This window comes from Branchiostoma belcheri, unplaced genomic scaffold, assembly GCF_001625305.1.
Source record: "Branchiostoma belcheri isolate BF01 breed outbred unplaced genomic scaffold, Haploidv18h27 scaffold98, whole genome shotgun sequence".
NCBI classification, from domain to species: domain Eukaryota; kingdom Metazoa; phylum Chordata; class Leptocardii; order Amphioxiformes; family Branchiostomatidae; genus Branchiostoma; species Branchiostoma belcheri.
Genome location: NW_017804664.1, coordinates 835421 through 855042, shown reverse-complemented (window position 1 = coordinate 855042; position 19622 = coordinate 835421). Strand labels below are relative to the sequence as shown.

General features: G+C 41.1%; 1 protein-coding gene across 2 annotated transcripts; it reads left to right on the top strand.

Annotated features, from left to right (window-relative positions):
* Nucleotides 1–2364: 2364 nt before the first annotated feature.
* LOC109461998 (syntaxin-binding protein 1-like) lies at nt 2365–16303 on the top strand. 2 transcript variants are annotated; one of them, XM_019758481.1, is made up of 17 exons: nt 2365–2491; nt 3914–3990; nt 4706–4784; nt 5791–5894; nt 6445–6593; nt 6953–7037; nt 8095–8225; nt 8596–8709; nt 9163–9289; nt 9535–9615; nt 9952–10090; nt 10444–10553; nt 13433–13531; nt 13886–13977; nt 14316–14470; nt 15008–15113; nt 15645–16303. In XM_019758481.1, the coding sequence occupies exons 1-16, from the start codon at nt 2365–2367 to the stop codon at nt 15073–15075; spliced, it is 1737 nt and encodes a 578-aa protein (XP_019614040.1). In that variant the 3' UTR covers nt 15076–15113; nt 15645–16303. The 2 variants fall into 2 exon arrangements, with proteins under 2 accessions (XP_019614040.1, XP_019614039.1); XM_019758480.1 differs by lacking the exons at nt 5791–5894; nt 15008–15113 and adding exons at nt 5613–5716; nt 12337–12408 and having other exon boundaries at nt 2366–2491.
* Nucleotides 16304–19622: the final 3319 nt, after the last annotated feature.

The following is a 19622-nucleotide window of genomic DNA, read 5'->3' as shown; positions in this document are numbered from 1 at the left end:
GGGTTACTTAGGTCATAACTTTCATCACATGCATGTATATCCTCAGTAAGGCCGACTGTCTGTCACTCAGACTGCAGAAATGTGTATCTGTCAATTATCTATAGGTAATAATGCACAGAGAGAGAGCAACTATGGTTTCGCTGCTTAAAAATGAAATGAATGTATATTTAGAAAACAGAGAAAGAGACAGATGTTATGATGAGCTTCCTTTCAGCACCAAGGACAGGTCCACATGTGTCAGTAGTCCAGTGGAAGGCACTTCAGAACCATCTAATGAAATGAAATGTAGTCAGAAGTTCCTGGCCTTTTCATAGGTATACATAGTGCTTTTGGTGGAGAGGCTTCGTATAATTTGAGAAGAGTTCAGAAAGATATATTTAGGTTGTTTCCTTGGTGTTTCAGCACCAAGGACAGGACCATATGTGTTAGTGTTCCAGTGGAAGGCATATCAGCACACAGTAGTTTGTGTTTTACCGCCCTGTCACAAGTATGCAAATTCTGCCTCTGTGTCTGTGAGGTCCATAATAATGGTTTTTAGAAATATAATTCTTATTCCCCTTCGTGTTTTATTAGAACTTCTAATAGAAGTGTTGTAGTGTAGTGTTTTGATTTTGCAGTAGATCTGTTCCCCCACAGTTGTTCCCCCCCTACCCTGGCCCCTGTATGATGTACAGCTGTAATGTACCTTACACTTTTTTTTTACAGAGAACCGTGTGTGTGTCATCACACTGGGGTGGTGTTCTAACATGTCTACCTACTAGCTAGCTCTCTGTTTTATTCTAAAGTTGAGATTGTAAAGGAGTTTTTATTTCAAAGTAGGTCTGTTTTCCAACATTAGATACCCTACCCTGGCCCCAGTATGATGTACAGCTGTAATGTACCTTACAGAGTCAGAACTGTGTGTGTGTCATCACATCCGGGGTGGTGTATTATGGCTGCTGGCTTTCTGCCATTTGAAAAATGAAAGGCTGTTTTACATGTAAATATTGTGATACTAGTTCTGACAGCTTTAACATTTGGCCTCTGAGCTTGCCGATTTACTGTATAGTTGAGATTGTAGAGGAATTTCTCAATTCAGCCTTATTGTCAAGGAGATAAATTTTTAACACATTAGGAATCTATTCACCTTGTTGATAGCTGTTACTGACTTTAGTGTGCCCCTCTATCCATCTATTTTTGAGTCATGTCATACCCCCCTCCTCCCCTTCTAATCATGAAGCAATTTTGATAGTTACTGTACCTGACCCTGTGCAACTTGATATGAAAAAAAGTTAAACTGTTGATTCAGAATGACAAATGTTTAAAATGTCAACCTGTCTTATTAATATTTCATACATGATCTTACTCTGACAAATTACAGTTAAGGAAATTCAAACTTGTTATTATTGTATTGATTTTGTGCCTGTCTTGACTGAAAACAGCTCGTTATTCGGGTATCCATTCAGGCTGCAATTCTCCCTGCATTTAAGGCTGAAACTAGCAGGTTATTTGGGAATTGATTTGAAGTCATTATGTTATTTTTTCCCCTTTCAAATGTCTGACCTGTAGTAAACTGGGATTCCCTAGCTTTTGATGAACTAAAGTCTGGTGTGGCTGGATATATTAATTGTAAACAACATGGTTACAACTGAATTCTTTTTGCAAAGAAATAAATATTTCTATTAAAATTGTTTACGACTTAAAAATTGTCTCTGTCTGGGCCTAGAGCAAGCTAGCTACAATAATAGGACTGATGACTTCATAAAAAAACTACATAAAGAAACTGGCACAAAACCTTTGTGTTATTTGGGTCCAGTTACTATAGATGATGGTGTCAACAGTTGTTTGTTTGTTTATTTCCTGTTTCCATGCCAACAGGTATTATGAACGATGTGATCAAGCCCCTGAGGAAGAAGGGTGAATGGAAGGTCCTGGTGGTGGATAAACTGTCCATGTTGTTTGTTTGTTTGTTTGTTTGTTTATTTGCTGTTTCCATGCCGACAGGTATTATGAACGATGTGATCAAACCCCTGAGGAAGAAGGGTGAATGGAAGGTCCTGGTGGTGGATAAGCTGTCCATGTTGTTTGTTTGTTTGTTTATTTATTTCCTGTTTCCATGCCGACAGGTATTATGAACGATGTGATCAAACCCCTGAGGAAGAAGGGGGAATGGAAGGTCCTGGTGGTGGATATTATTAGCTGTCCATGTTGTTTGTTTGTTTGTTTGTTTATTGACTGTTTCCATGCCGACAGGTATTATGAACGATGTGATCAAACCCCTGAGGAAGAAGGGTGAATGGAAGGTCCTGGTGGTGGATATTATTAGCTGTCCATGCTATTTGTTTGTTTGTTTGTTTATTTCCTGTTTCCATGCCGACAGGTATTATGAACGATGTGATCAAACCCCTGAGGAAGAAGGGTGAATGGAAGGTTTTGGTGGTGGATAAGCTCTCCATGCGGATGGTGTCAGCATGCTGCAGCATGACCGACATCACCTCCGAGGGCATCACCAGTAAGGATTATGTGTATTTGTTTGTTTGTTGTTTATTTGATGTTTATTTTGTTTACTGTATATAAGCATGCACTCAAGAGTGACTGGATCCACTGTTGTTATTCACTTTCCTGTACACTAAAATCTGATTCAAAGTCAAACATTGATTGCATGACTGAATTTTCATTTTTCTATTTCATTTCTGAGTTATGACTAGTTTGAAGAATATTTGTTTTGAATTTTGAATTTATAAGTCTATAAAATAGCATAATGTTTGTGGGAAAAATCTAAGAGATGTTTTGAAATGTTAATGTATTATGTTGTGTTGATGGTTGTTTCTTGATTGATAATTATGTTTTTGTGGACACTTTTTATCTTTGCACTGCATGTGAATTTTCTGTTACCCTATATATATGACATAGTTCTCACTAGGCTGTTTGAGCGTAGGGGCCCCCTACGCTGTGATTTTGACCCCCTACGCTGTGATTTAGCCCCCTACACTGTGTTTCAACCAGGGTAGGGGTGGTTTTTGGGGGCAGAAGCTTCATTAATCTTCAAAAAAATGAAAATATAACTTAAGAATGAAGCTATAACAAAGGGAAAACAAAATCTGTCCCCCAATAAACAGTAAATAGTGTCTGAAGTGGTTAATATGAGTTACAAAATTTTGGGGGGAGAATATCAGGCCCATGTTTTGGGGACTTGGTGCGTGACTCGCGCCGCAGAAAGTTGCCCTTCTATACCTGACCCCTACGCTGTGAAAAAATCCTGGTGAGAACCCTGTATATGTATACTGTGATATTGTACTATAGTACAATAGTACAATATCACAGTATACATATAATATGTATACTGTGATATTGTACTATTGTACATTCTTCATGCACAATAGTATATCTCAAACAATACACTTTGTTGTACACTTATTGTTACAGTTGCTTTCAAATGATTTTGCATGTTAGAAGAATTGTTAAATTGATCATTTCTTTCCCTTCTCCAAGCATTAAGTCAACTGTATGTCTGCATGGTGGTATGTCGTGGTCATGCACTGGTTAGCTCAGGTCAATGAACTGGTTTATCGACCTGGATCTCTCCCCAGTTTTGGAGGACAATATTTACTGCACACTTTTTGCATGGTTTGCATGATTTGCATGAGTTAGTGACAAGTTAATTAACCTGGTTATTGACCTATATCTTTTCTTAGTTATGAAGGAAATAATTACATATGTCCTGCATGGTGCTGTGTTGTGGTGACTTGATGGGTGCCCGTCCCAGTTAACGAGTTAGGGACTAGTTAATTAACCTGGTTATTAACCCATATCTTTTCTTAGTAATGAAGGAAATAATTGCATGTTTCCTGTGTTGTGGTGACTTGGTGGGTGCCCGTCCAGGTTAATAAGTTAGCGACTAGTTAATGATTAACCATGGATTAACCTTCTCTAGTTGTGGAGGACATCACCAAGAGACGGGAGCCACTGATGACTATGGACGCCATCTATCTCATCACGCCCGTCGAGAAGGTAGGTAACCATAGCAACCGTTACCATGGCAACCGAGTGTTGTTTCATGCGGTGTTCCGTTGTTTTCGCCCCCAGTGGTGGAGGACTTGGAAAAACGACGGCAGCCGATCGCCAAGATGGACGCCATCTACCTAATCACCCCCACCGAGGAGGTACTTCTGTCTGGTTTGGCCTCAAGGCACTAACAGCTGCTGATCTCTTAAGCCATGCTGCAGTACTAGAGTTGATCTGGAGTCAAACCTACTCAGGCTTGTCTTCTTGGTTTTAAGAACTGTTTAACATCCTAGCCAGAAGCAATGCTACATCTTGTACTAAGTCTTGTAGAAGGCAAAAGCATTGCTTTATTCTCTTCTCTGTTAGTTCTAGTTTTTAGTCAAGTGTTCTTTGTCTGACTCGATTGTCAACTTGATGTTGGTACTATAAAAAAAACTAAAAACCTCCTGTGTGGTGACAATTTAGTCTAGAAGAGATATGCAGATCCTGTTGTGCAATTCTAATGATGTTCATTCCTGTTTTTCATTAACACATGATATGATATTGAGTAACTTCAGGTGTCTTAAGTTATTTTGCTTCTCAGAAAAGTGTGTTGGCTAATCTTTACAGTGATGTGTATGTGGATAATCATGATTTCTTCCCCACTCCCTCCTTTCTCTTCAACCCCCTCTCCCCTTCCCCCTCCCCTTCTTCCTCCCCCCTTCCCTCCCCCCCCCTGTAGTCCGTGAATTTGCTGATGAGGGATTTCGGCACAGCCCACAACACCATGTACCGGGCAGCTCATGTCTTCTTCACTGAAGGTACACAAAACTCAGGAATGTTTTTCTTTTATTGTTGAATAGTAAAGATTTTTATTCACAACCATTCGTTTACATGAGTCAACGTTTTGATGAATGTCTGTCATCTTCATCAGGACTACAATGATGGGTTTGCAGGTTTACTGTGTACGTGTTACATGGTCCACTCACAGTGCACACAGTAACACCTAGCTCCAATACACAGTAAACCTGTCATTATAGCCCTGATGAAGGTGACAGACGGTCATCAAAATGTTGGCTTGTGTGAATTGAATGGTTGTCAATAAAAGAACTTTAATATTCATTCCTTTACCAACCTGATTAATTTTTTGGTGTTTTTGTTTTGAACCTGTTTGCTATTGATCATACCACTAACAGTTTATTGTAAATGTAGGGATTGTTTTCACGTTAGAGAAGGTTCCTAGCAGTTTTAAGCATCATCTTTATTTTGCATGGAGCACGACACATTTAAAACACTAAAACATTTTACATGTAAAAAGTTAAAAACACCTTGGCCTTGCAACCTCTCAATTTGATAAACAGAAATACGTAGGGCGCTAGGTCAAATTTGAGGAGAAAAGCTATGTAGAGATAAAATTGCTCTTTTAGTTTTCCATTTATTTTTGGAGAGAAAGTGTCCAATATCTGTTGTTTGTCGTGCTGGTATTTAAATCATGATTTTCTCCAGCTTGTGGTGTGTGGTGTACTCACAACATTTTTTTTACATCATATCACCTTTTCTTTGACTATGATTTATAATTTTTCAATTGTCTCATGCGTGTGTGTGTGTAATCCCTTTTTTCCTTGTTTCTTGTCTTCCGTTCGTTGCAGCCCTTCCAGAAAAGTTGTTTGAGCAAATCTCCAAGCACCCCCTTGCCAAATTCCTCCTGACCCTGAAAGAAATCAACATGGCCTTCCGTCCTTACGAACAGCAGGTCTGTACAACGTTACGTTTTAAACTCCGCCTGTCTTCTCTTCTCTTCCCTCTCTCGTTATCTCTCCTCGTTAGCCTGCCCTGACGAGCTGTTTAATGAGCTGTGTAAGTCCACCGCGGCCAAGTTCCTGCGGACTCTCAAGGAAATTAACATTGCTTTCCTGCCATACGAGGAACAGGTGTGTGAGTTAAGATTTCCTCGTCAAGACTCTCGAGACGTTTTTCTTGAGAAACTGCTCAAGACTCTGTTTTCTTTAAGACACTGTTCGAGACTTGGTTTGCTTTGAGAAAATGTTCAAGGCTCTTTAAGGAAGTATTGACTGTGCAGATATTGTGTCAGAATTATGGAACAAATATCAGGATAGGTTGGGAAAAAATTCTCAAAGGCAGAGGAAAAAGTCATGTGATACCATTTTCATCAATGACTAAGAAGAAGTCTGAAGTTTCACCTAAGTGGTATCTTAATGAGTTACTGAAGAAATATGCTATCTGAAACATTTAATTCTTGAGAAATGTAGTGTTTCCAGATTCTTCAGATTTATTTTGTATCATGCAATGTTCACCTTAGACTCGTTGTTACTGGTCATCTGTGGTGCCAAAATGGTCAATAATTATTAAACTGAGGGATAGATACCTCAGACAATGAGAGAGAAAGTTCTACTTTGATGTCTAAAGTGTCAAGAACATTTTGAATGCATGAACAGCTGATTTACTTCCCGATCATGGCAGGTGTACTCTCTGGACACTCGAGACGGTGCGTCTGAGTTCTACAACCCGCGCCCGTCCCCCAACAGGATGTCTCGTCTGGAGAGAGTGGCCGAGCAGATCGCTACACTCTGCGCCACACTGGGGGAGTACCCTGCCATCCGCTACAGAATGTGGGTTGGATACTTTGTCATCTGTTAGCTACAGCTTACTGCTACATTTTACAAGTTAGTCCACCATGTTGGTATGTTTTACTATGTTTAACATTGCAGAAGGAAAACAGTTGTTCCATCCCAAACAAGTAAGGGCAATGACCTGAACCAGACAGCTGTCACCATGGTAACTGGTGCTGTAGCAGACATCCTGAGGTGTTAGGTTACATTATGTAGCAAGTAGCAGGACAGAGTTGGAGGGGCTGGTCACCATACATGAATGTGTTTGATTTAGATGAAACAGAACTAAGCAGGCCGTTCCAACTGTCATCATCTCCCCCTGCCATGGCTGTTCTAACAGTTACTCTCCCCCCCCCCAGTGATTATGACAAGTTACCAGAACTGTCCCAGCTGATTCAGCAGAAGTTGGATGCCTACAAGGCCGATGACCCCACCATGGGAGACGTGAGTTTGTTGTTGTCTTACCAATGTTCGCTCAACAACCTGATACAAGAAATGTGGTCCAGATAGCTCTCTAAGCCTTTCAATACTGTAAATGATAGAGATAAGAACAAGAAATAAAAGAGAACAGGAAACAAAATCTTTGTATTCAAAAGCTTGTTTTCAGAAGCTCGCCCATGTATTATACAGTATTTCTTCTGTAGGGACCTAAGAAAGCTACATACACATTACAGATAAACTAAAACTGTTGCCACCTGTAAGTCTATACGGTACCAACCTGAAGTACGTAAACTCATTTGTCTATTTGGGTATACACCTAAATACCACATTAAGTGACGATGATTGTGTACTTGCTATGCTGAAGAGTCTTTATAGTCGTGCAAACAGTATCAACCGCAAATTTTTCTGTTGCTCTCCATCTGTTAAGAGACACCTGTTTATGACGTATTGCGCCCAGCTATATGGCGCCCAGTTATGGAGCTCTGTAAGCTCTGGTGTTTTGTATAAGTGCAGAGTGGCTTATAATAATTGTTTTAGAATCATAATGAATCTGCCTCGGCGTTGCAGCGCGAGTGAAATGTTTGTCTGTAACTATATTGACACTTTTGAAACCAGGAGGAGGAGAATTTGTTATTCTTTTCTAAAAAGGTTATTTTCCTCCAATAACGCAACAATCTGTCGCTTAATTCATTCCGATGCCTTCTACAGGAATTCATTCTTTCGGAAGACCTACCATTTGTTATGCTTTTAGGTTTCTTCCTGTTTTACTTGTATGTCTGTAGTGTTTTTGTATTATTTTAATGATGTATTGTACATGTTATATGGGTTTTTTACCTGAAATAAAGAATGAATGAGAATGATAAAACAAAGCAGACAAAACCGTTTTTACACACCAGTACGTATCATTCCCTTCCTAGGGACTAGAGAAATCTCAGTCTCAGTTGCTGATCCAAGAGGTGCCCGCTTGGGCAAGTTTGAATGCACTGCTACTAGATGAGAAAAACGACAATGTCGCCACAGTATTTTTTAAACACCGCCTTGTTTAATATTTCTCCTGCAGGGACCTGAGAAAGCTCGCTCCCAGTTGCTGATCCTGGACCGAGGGTTTGACCCCGTGTCACCCCTGCTGCACGAGCTGACCTACCAGGCCATGTGCTACGACCTGCTGCAGATCGACAATGACGTCTACAGGTAACTGCAGTACCAGTGACACCTGCTAGATGGGGTTAGTGCATGGTTAGTGTGGAGGGGGGCAGCTGACCAACCAGGCCATCTGCTATGACCTGCTGCAGATTGTTGATTCATTCGTGATAGATTGATCATTGAACATTGATCATGAAAGTTCATCTGTAGTGTTACATGTTTAGAGTTAAAACTTTAGATCCAACACAAAATTCTCTCACGTACAGCTTTCGACCAGCGGCTGAGCCACTCTGGTCTTCCTCAGTAGACTGACCCAGTGAGGCTTGTCACGTGGCTTCTTTAAAGTGTGACGTGAACTCTAAACAACTTTTATAGATCTATTATTGATGAATTTTTGATCTGATTGATCTGATTCCAGATTTGAGGCGAAGGGCGGCCCACAGGGTGAGATGGTGGAGAAGGACGCTCTGCTGGATGAAAACGACGACCTCTGGGTCGAGTTCCGCCATCAGCACATCGCTGTCGTGTCCTCGTAAGGACCTGTCGTTTGTTTGTTTGTTGTTGTTTACCTTTGCAAAAAGAAAACAATCAAGCTAGATTGAACTGGGATTGCCAACACATCAAAAATTGGACTCAAAAAGTTTCTGTCCAAGATTCTTACTTCATCCAAGATAACTTTCAAGATAAGAAAACATATTGTTTTTGCTCTGTTTCTTCTTCCATTCTTCCATTCCAAATAAGTAAGGTCAATACTGTACTGAATGCTTGCCACCCTGGTATTTGGTGCAGTAGTAGACACCCTGTGGTGTTGGGTCACATTATGTAGCAACTGGCAGGACAGAGTTGGAGGGGCTGGTCATGATGTACATATTTGAATGTGTTTGAGTGAACATGTAGATCAGTAGTTTGTTAGGCTACACCATGTTACCTTTGCTTAAAAATGGTTCTAGTTATAGACTGATGTCTTTCTTTTTGTATTTTCCAGACAAGTGACAAAGAAGCTGAAGGATTTTGCGACGGAGAAGCGAGTGAAGGGCGGAGAAAAGACCACCATGAAGGACCTGTCCCAGATGCTCAAACGCATGCCACAGTACCAGAAGGAACTCAGAAATGTAAAACTCCTCTCTTATACACACACACGCACGCACACACTCACACACACACACGCACACAGAACTCAGAAATGTAAAACTCCTATCACAAATACACACAAATATTACTCTATTTTAAGCCAACATTTCATGTATTGTATGTGAAAAGTCTCAGAATAGGGTCAACCTTAAGAGATGCTTGTAAGAAGATTGTTCTTGGATGTCGCACACACCTTAAAGATGCTGCTTTTTCCTTATTTCTGCAGTACTCGCTGCACCTGGCCCTGGCCGAGGACTGCATGAAGAGTTATTCTGGCAACGTGGAGAAACTCTGCAGGGTTGAACAAGTAAGTACTGCAGTACTGGTCTCAGCTGCCAGGTGGCACTACTTAATTAATTTAGGGTTGGGGTTAGGACTAGGGGTAGAGTAGGATTTAAGGTTAGGGTTGGGTTATGGTACGGTTAGGTTTAGGGTAGGGTTAGGTTTTGTGATCTGACCTGCTGTGATCTGCCTTTAGGATCTGGCGATGGGCACGGATGTGGAAAAGGGTTAGGGTTAGGGTTTGTGATCTCACCGCTGTGATCTGTGCAGGATCTGGCGATGGGCACGGATGCGGAGGGGAGGAGGGTTAGGGTTGGGGTTGGGGTTAGGAATTGTGATCTGACCTGTGATCTGCCTTTAGGATCTGGCGATGGGTACGGATGCGGAGGGAGAGAAGATCCGGGACCACATGCGGAACATAGTCCCCATCCTGCTGGACCAGAACATCTCCACTTACGACAAGATCCGCGTCATCCTGCTCTACATCATCGGCAAGAACGGTATGCAAAACTCTGCACTGATTGATGAATAATCAATGAATCCATAAAACCTTCATCCTCCTCTACATCATTGCTAAAATAGTAACAAGTGTGACTTCAGCTTTTCTGACAATTTCAACAAGCTGATCCAGCATGTCTCTTGTAACCTATGATGACCTTTGAGTGACCTATAAATGACCCATGACCTATGATTTATGAGTGACCTATGACCTGTGTCCCTAATGGTATCTCTGAGAAGTTTCACAAGCTGCTCCAGCATGTCTCTTGTGACCTAAGGTGCCCTATAAGTGACCTTTGACCTATGGGTGACCTATTAGTGACCTATGAGCGACCGTTGGTCTATGTCCCTGCAGGTATCTCTGAGGAGAACTTTAACAAGCTGATCCAGCACGCCCAGATCCCTGAAGAAGAGAAACACATCATCATCAACATGCAGTACATGGGCCTGTCCATTCTGCAGGATGTAAGTAATAACTACAGTACATGGGCCTGTCCATTCTGCAGGATGTAAGTAATAACTACAGTACATGGGCCTGTCCATTCTGCAGGATGTAAGTTTGATAGGGGGGGAACAATTCAAGCACATATATTGAAGTGGTATCTACAAATGCTACCCTGTCAACATGTACATGTGCATTTTGGTATGCATAAGTACTAGAAGTAATAAGCATTGCCATCAATTGCGGATTACTGATATATTAAATTGAGCCTACATTCAGGAACTTTCAGTTATGCAGATGCTATAATCATGGTTAAGATGTTTTCATCACCAATGACATTGAGAACAGGTTTGCATGTATTTTGTGCATGTATTACATGCAAACACCAAATGGTGGTTATTTCTGCCACTTTTAGTTTTAGATCCACGGACACAGCATGAATGTTCCATCATGTATAACATAGCGTGCACCTGACCTGTGCATGGGTAAGGCACGAGTCTGCTAGATGGTGCATGCACGCCTGTTACCATGGTGACCCCATTGCCATGGTAACCATAGAGTTGCCACGGTAACCCAAGAAGCACATCCTTGTGTTACCTCCCCCTGTGATGTTCTGTGTTGCCTGCCTGTGTTTGTGTCCTTCCTGCATGTGCACGAGCCACTCACTACTACGCACACTTTTCTTGTACTGTTTTTTGTATCACGTATTGCTGTATCAGCCATAATCAGGAAGTCACCACCCACCCAACCACACACAGTCTCAGACACGTGATGTTACATGTATGATCTACATATGTACTACTAGCATGCCTGGTTGCTATAGAAACAGCACAGTTTGCCTGGTTCTCACTTCGTTTCACCAAATCCCACCCCAACTCCAGCCACAGAGCACAGTGATGCATGCTAACGATGCATGTGGAAGTTCGTGGCAAAATCTGAGAGAGAAAAAATCACTGTAGCAAGAGAGAAAAATCATTGTAGCAAGAGAAAGAAATCACTGTAGCAAAATAACCGTACATTTTGTAGCAAGTCACTTTCCGTTTTGTTGTTTTTTCCGTTTTTTAAGCACTTGGGGGTTTTAGAAAGTTATTCAAATGAGCTCATTAATTTGCACTTAATCTCAATCTGGCAAAATTAATTTTCATATTTACTTTATTATCATGCAAATTTATGTTTTGCATACACGCCTCACATTTTCGTCTTTTTGTTTTTTATTTTTGTGGACAGTTCACATCGTTCATGAACAAAGGTATCCTGGGGAAGGTACGTTGGCATGGAAACATGTTTTTTTCTGACCGAAACAGTGTTTCCCAGAGTGAGAAGAAACCCAGTTTGCTGTGATTTGCTGTGTTCATAACTAACTAGAACCCACACTCAGCTCCACATTGGGGAAGGACCTACATGTAGGTTGCAGTGTATTGCTGTGTTACACCCTGTACTACATGTGTACATGTACATGTAGCCCACACTCACAGATAATCAGTCCCACTCCACAGTGGGGAGAAATCCTGTGTTTCTCCAAAGGTTTGCGATGCATTGCTGTGTTCTTTAAGTCAGTGCTGTTCCCTGTACTAAAACAGGTGTGAGTGGTAAGAGGCCCTTCCTCCCCACTAAAACTTGCATTGCTGTGCCCTGTACTAAAACAGCGGTGAGACACCCTGTACTAAAACAGCGGTGAGATACCCTGAGGTTTGCTGTACTAAAACAGCGCTGAGAGACCCTGCCAGTTTGCCGTGTTCTCTACTAACCTGTGCTGTCTCTGTCTCCCTTCCCTTTTTTGCTGCGGGGTGGGGCGTGGGTCTCTAGGCTAAGTTTGCCGGCGGTCCCGAGGGTTGGAACCCCATAACACCCTACATTCTACCCGGACTGCGCATGATGGTAAGCTCTCTGTCCCTCCCACTCACCTAACAACACCCCTTGCACTGCAATGGTACAGTCTGACACCAAGCAACACTGATGGGCAATATTGGACACAACCACGTACTTGTGGGGGTGTCATCTTAAAAATTTTATCTGCAATCAAAGGAGGAAAAATTGTGCCATAACACTTTTTAGGAAACCGATTGCAGGACTCAAACTGCTTTCTACCCCTCCTAATGTAATGAGAAAGCCCACATGCTAGATTTTGGATGCTAGGATGCTAGGTGTTGATTGTTTCAGACTGATCCACTCATACAGAGGGGTGTGCAGCATGCAGTGTTGAATCCTGTCCCCACCTTTCCCCATAGCTCTAACTTCACATTGCTGTGCAGTGCTGTGTTGTGTTGTGGTGTGCCTAGTGTGATAGAGAAGTAGTACAAATGTATATATAATGATATGTATACAAGTAGCAGGAATACATGTCATTAGTAGATGTACATGTATAAGCTGCATGTAGTGTCCATGAAAGTAAGATATCCAGGTAATGATATGCAAAAGAAAACAGTTACTCGAGCAACTTTTGAAATAAATATTCAGTTGCTAGAATAACTGTTTACTTGTGTAAGCTAGTTCTTGGTTTTTACTGTGCATGCATGTACCCAGGTAAGGTTCAACCATCAGCATGCTAAGGAAGCAGTTATGGCACCAAATTTGTACTGGTTACGGGGTTAGGCAGCAGGGAGGAGGTTGAAGAGTGCACACCTGTTACTAGACTGATGTAGGATGCATGTATCTGTAGTATGGACTACATTTAGATATGAAATCTTACAGTTTATGTCTGTGTCTTGTGCTCACAACAGATAGGACCCTTGCTGTAGTGACTTTTGGTTACATGTAACTGTCTGAAAATCTGTACTGTCCCATGTTTTAGGTTCTAGTGAAAACTATATAGTCACAGCCTGTCACAGTTGGACCGTGTGACGTCTGTGACATGTTTGTTGTTGTTGTTTACCTGTGTTTGTTTGTTTCCTCCCTGTGTCAGACTGGCCGACGTAAGGGCAAGGTGGAGCGTAAGGACCGCATCACGCAGCAGACGTACCAGCTCTCACGCTGGACTCCCGTCATCAAGGACATCATGGAGGTAACCACTGTTCCCATGGTTACTGTTGGTATGGTTACTGTTAGTGTTGCTATGGTTATAGTCACTATGGTTACTGTTAGGTTGCCATGGTTACTGTTGCTAGGTTGCTATGGTTACTGTTGCTAGGTTGCCATGGTTACTGTTGCTAGGTTGCTATGGTTACTGTTGCTAGGTTGCTATGGTTATTGTTGCTAGGTCTAGGTTACGAAAATGCATGTCTGCACTATACTGCCTCTATCCTACAATAGATGCTAAAATTATTGGATGACAAAGATTTCTTTTCTGGATGACAGAAGATTGTGTGTGACATGTCTGTGTTGTATAACCCTGTGCCTGTGTTTGTGTATCTCCCAGGATGCGATTGATGATAAGCTGGACCAGAAGTACTTCCCCTTCCTGACTGGCAGGTCCACCACCGCCGGATTTGCTTCCTCCGGGGCCAGAAGGTAAGGTCTTAACCTCTCACCTTTGATCCTCAACCTCTCACCCTTAACCTCTATCCCCTGACCATGACTGGCAGGTTCAGTCCATTGTCAACTTTGCTAATAATGTTATAATCTCTATCCTTTTACCCTTAACCTCTGACCCCAGACACTCACCCTGTAACCCCTGACACTTTGCTGCTGAGAACCTAAATGTTCTTAATATCCTATGATCTAAGATCTAACTAGTAGCACATAGTTATGATTAGGGTGTAGTTCTGATAGGCTATAAGGAGTGTTTTACTATGTAGTTATCATTAACGTGTAGTACTAAAGTTGATGTTTCTCCTCTACCTTCCCAGCGCGCGTTACGGCCACTGGCACAAGGACAAGGGTCCAGCCGACCGCTCCGTTCCCCGTCTCATCATCTTCATCATGGGCGGCACCACCTACTCCGAGATGCGCTGCGCTTACGAGGTTACCAAGGAAACCGGACAGAAGTGGGACGTCATCATTGGTCAGTATTTATAGCCCTGTCCCAGCATCCTTTGCTGCTAGGGCAGAGGTCACATTTGCATTGCTGTTTTGCTGTGTCGCCATTTTTTTTGGTACTAATCTGGCTTTCTGTGGTAAAGAAACTTTATTTTCTTCAAACAGTAATATACTGTAGTACTAAAAATGCATAACATCTCAAGTTTTGCTCTACAAGAAGAAGTTGGGCTTGTTTTTGGATGTTTTTTTCCCCGAAACATGCCATCCTCTGCTTAGAGAGCACTTAATTAACATAACTTTAACATGACTGTTTTTGACCATTTTGTATTGTATTTGCTTCTGAGATTGCCTGACTGATTTCTGTTGCTTTGTTTGGTTTCGTTTTGCTGAGTTTTTTTACAAACATTTTACAGTTACTGTAATAGTACTAAAAATACAATACTCAAGTTTGAACTAACTTTGACATGCTTGATTTTTATTAAAATTGCTTTATTTCATTTGCTTGTGAGATTGCCTTACTGATTTTGGTTGTTTTTTGTGTAATTTTGCTGGTCCTGCACAGGTGGAACTCACATCCTCACTCCGTCAGGGTTCTTGAACGATCTCGCTGAGCTCGAGAAAACCTCCTGATTTCTCCACATTTTCTTCCCTTTCATTTTGTTTGACTTGTAAGTCGCATGATTTTTCTATTGTCTGGTTACCTTGTTTGTTGCAAAGGTTGAAGACTAAATTTGTGTACAGTGCTGCTTTTTTTTCTTTTAGACGGTTTCATTTTATAATTTGCCTGTTGTTTTTCTCTCAGATTTCATTTTGCTACTAAACAAGTTGATTTGTTTTACTAAATTCAGGCTGGTTGGTAACTTTGAAAAGAGGAGCTAGGGCTGTTCCAAGTTTTTGAGTGGTGGGCAGAACGTAAATGTTGCAACTTTCAAGCATAACTGTAAGGACAAAAAATCCTGACAAAGAGTAGCTGCCCCCTCCTCCACAAAGATTTGGAACAGTCTCTTAGATAAGAGTTGATGTACATTGGTGAAGGTTAGACATCCAGGTAATACGATACGCCAAAACACAGTTACTCAAGCAACTGGATATGATTTAAAAAATCATGTCCAGTTGCTTGAGTAACTGTTTTTTGGCACATTAGTTGATGTAGTGTATGATTTATTCATGTTAATAAACCACAATTTTCATATTTCTAGGTTCCACCCACCTTTTGACTCCCGAAGGTTTTCTGAACGACCTTGCCGACCTTGTTCCCCAAGATGGCCCCCAAGACGGGCAAGACAGAATGGACTAGCCAATCACCGAAGGGAATTGACTAACCAATCAGAGCTCAGCTTGTGTCCACTAACATGGGGTAGCCAGCCAATCAAATGCTTGCTTGCATATGCTGATAACCAATCAAGAGTACCAGCTGTCTGAATGACAACCAATCAGAGGGAAGATGACATATTCGTCTGGTTTGTGGTAACATTTGATCGACAGTTTAGATGGTTTCAACTTGAATTATCCAAGATGAAAATAATTATAATCGCAGCAGAAAACAGTAGAAAAGTAGGAAGAAAAGAATAAAAAATGAAAATAGATAAATAAATCCACAATCGCTATGTTCTATGCATGCTCATATGTGTTCTAACATAAAGAAATAAGAAGCAAGTTACATATATATAAAGCACACTGTGAAGTACGAGTATATATAGATTAGAGACATTGATTTGAGCTAATTTCATTGATCATCTTGTATTTATTTATTTGTACAGTTCTGATCTTGATCAATGTTTGCATTAATTATAACATGAAAATGTAAAACAGAGATAAAAAAAAAGGAGTTAACTTTAACCAATCATTGTAGGTAGCCTAAAGCAGATCTGGTGTGATTGTTGAAAAGTAGACTCTAAGGACAAAATTTGACTGGAAATGTTTGTTGGGCTGCACAAAATTATTTCCTTGGTTCTCAGCTATTGACAGTAAGGATTAAAGAACATAAGACTGTTTAAAAACACCTCTGTCATGTAAGGAACAGCTTGTGAATTCTTATCTTTCCTGAGAACTGAGGAAGAAATTTGTGTAGCAGAAGCTATCCTGTACATTGTGAACTTGTTTAGATTTTTGCAGATTGTTTGTGTGTAAAGTCGTGTAGGTGTGAACATATCATAACTGAAAGGGTGCTGTAGAAGTCCTTCTAAAAATGTCTTGTCCCCCCTTAAATACATGGTAATAATGTCCATATATGGTAATGATGTCTATATATGGTAATGATGTCTATATATGGTAATGATGTCTATATATGGTAATGATGTCTATATATGGAAATAATGTCCATATATGGTAATGATGTCCCTGTCTGGTAATAGTGTCCATATATGGTAGTATTGTCCATATATGGCAATATATCAATATTTGGTATGCATCCATATATGGTACCACCTGTCTATATATGGAACCACATTTCCATATATATGTTAATTTTTTTCGATGGATTGAAGAAACTAGATGATGCTGTACATTCCAAATTTCTGAAGCATTTTTTTTTCTACACGTCCCTTCAATTTATGGAGAAATTCTGTATTTCATCATCTAAATCCAGCAGAACTGAGAAGAAGTGTATGTATCTGTTAAGCTAACAGACATGACCTGGTGCATTCTGACCTGTGGTAGTTAAACTGTGAGTGTGAGAGAGTTTATATGTGGGGAGAACCCTGCCCTTCAATAGCAATACAGAGGAAATATATGTAAGATGTTACGTGTTGTATATCAAGTACACTTATCTAGTAGCCAAGATATATACGTCTCTTTCTCAAAAATGTATTGTACTTGGGCCACACCAATTATGTTGTCTGGTTCTTGGCCATTTTGTTGGACAGTGGAACAGTTTTAAAGAAGTTTCACAAGTTTTTATGTGGTTTATTTGTACATTTTGGTTTCCCTTATTTGTAAAAAGAAATTCTTATAGTTTAACGTAAAAATTGTACACCAAATCTTTGCAGATCTTTTTGTTAGAATATCCAACAATCATGACATTGCATTGAGGTGGCCCTGTCATAAGCTTTGTATTTGTAACTGTAGCCTTCACAGAGCAGAGTAATGTTTGAGAGTCAATTTAAAAGTTGTTGTGTTCATGTGTAGTTAATGTGGATTGTATCTGTGTATGTTTCCTCACCAATACAGCAGAAAAGATAGGCGGCAAGGTTCAGAATTGTTGTTGTTGTTGTACATTACATTCTTTGAGATTTGAATTCTTTCCTTTGTATAGAAATTGATTGTGATTTAATAAGAACTCAGCTTGGTCCAGATGTGAAAGAAAACATGATGGTAACTTTAACACAGACTCATAGCACTCAATAATCAGATGAGTTGAAATGTTGAAGTTACTACATGTCAACAATGAGGGGAATATAGCAGGAACCTGGGCTGAGAGTTGGAGAGCAATATTTGCCAGTATTTTGGTTTCTTCTGTTGATTTCTTTATTTTAGTTTTAGTGTTTGAAACCAGATTACTTCCATGTATATATCCAGCTTTAGGCTGCTGTAGTGTTGTTGTTATCAGTAGTTTGTGGAAGTAGAAAGATGCTGTGTGTCAAACCGTCTGTGGTGTTGTTTTCTGTGATTCTGTGCAGATGTGAGGAGGTGTAACTAACATGCAGCTGATGATCACTGTACGGATCAAACCTGTGCTGTATCCACTTGGCAGATGTAGAGGAAACGTTTTATATGTGGAAAGAGAAGAATATCTGTATGTAAGACTGGAGGATGGGCTGCATCAAAACCTCCTTCTGTAGAGACAAGAAAATCGCTAATTCCTCAAGTATCTGCATAATTGTCTAAGCTTGCTACAAGACGTTCTGTCAAGATTATAGTGTGTGATCTTCAACATCAGTGTTTAGCAATACACATGTACTTCTACTTGCACTGCGGTGTATTGTGGGTAGATGCACGGCATTGTGGGTACTTGCACGGCATTGTGGGTACGTGCTCGGCATTGTGGGTACGTGCACGGCATTGTGGGTACTTGCTCAGCATTGTGGGTACATAGACGGCATTAGGGTGTCTCCTGTGTCATCATGGATTTTTCCAAGACAGCTCCAAGTGGTACAGGTTTCACTGCACGCAGCGCCCTCTGGTGTATCTAATGTGAACTGCCGCCGCTCCTGTCCGTGTGTGTAGTCAGTAATAAACATGTGTAAACAGTCCCGTGTGTGCGATGGACTCTCTTTCATAGCCTCCATAGCATGCCCAAAACTGGGGGTTTGGGGGCGGGGTCTTCAGGGTCTTTGGGAGCTTTTATGTGCTATTTTCTGATTGCATATAGACAACATAGCCGGCCTGGTTGAATTATCCACTGTTTTTTAGAACTGGGCAAATCAGAAAACAGCTGATGACCACCAAACCCCAGTTCTATAAGCCTGCTACGGAGGCTGTCTCTTTCAACTCGCTACCAATTGTGTTTGGTTGTGACATTTAGACAAAATGACAATTTTTACTTACTTTTAGTGTGGTCCTGTCCTTGGTACTGAAATAGGTGTAGATTCAGCTATATAATTATACTATATGGAATCAACTGAAGGAAACCTTCTCGTTCTTCCTTGTGAGTCATATTTGGCTGCTATTGCCAAAAGCATTTCTGTTGTCTAGTTGCAAACCTAATGTTTACCTCTGTGCTCTTCTGTGACAGAATGCATTAGTGCATGTATTTTAAAAATGTATACCGATCCAGTGCAATTGTCGTTCCCATTTGAAGCACCAGAGGGTGTTACTCACACTTGTTGCTATAGGCAAGGTATTACCACCCCTCCACCCGACAAGTGCACCATCCCTGGTAAATGCCCTCCTCTTATAACATAGTTAACGGGCAGGCCCCGGTATATTCATCGCTGCCCTGGCGATGCACCATGGGCGTTGCCTAGCGACGCTGCCCGGTGCACCCTGGGTCCTGTTGGTTGCCTAGCGACGCTGTCCGTCCTGACTGGAACGCGCGACCTCAAGGGTTGGTAATCTCCAAGCAGATGTTTGGCGGGAAAATGGTGACCTTTTTGTGACACACAAGATGATTGACATGACAGCCAGAAAACGTTTTCCCACCCAAAATCTGCTTGGAGATTATCAAAGTGTTGACAGGCCTCGCCTCTAGTCCTGATTATTTCATTGCAGTAAGAGATGGAAACATGCAAAATGATGTG

What these genes read in the sequence shown, in the direction of transcription:
- LOC109461998 (XM_019758480.1), top strand. Translation starts at nt 2,434, where the DNA reads ATGCGGATGGTGTCAGCATGCTGCAGCATGACCGACATCACCTCCGAG. An exon ending in TCATGTCTTCTTCACTGAAG is followed by an intron (nt 4,785 to 5,612) that starts GTACACAAAACT and finishes CGTTCGTTGCAG; the next exon opens with CCCTTCCAGAAAAGTTGTTT. An exon ending in ATGACCCCACCATGGGAGAC is followed by an intron (nt 7,038 to 8,094) that starts GTGAGTTTGTTG and finishes TTTCTCCTGCAG; the next exon opens with GGACCTGAGAAAGCTCGCTC.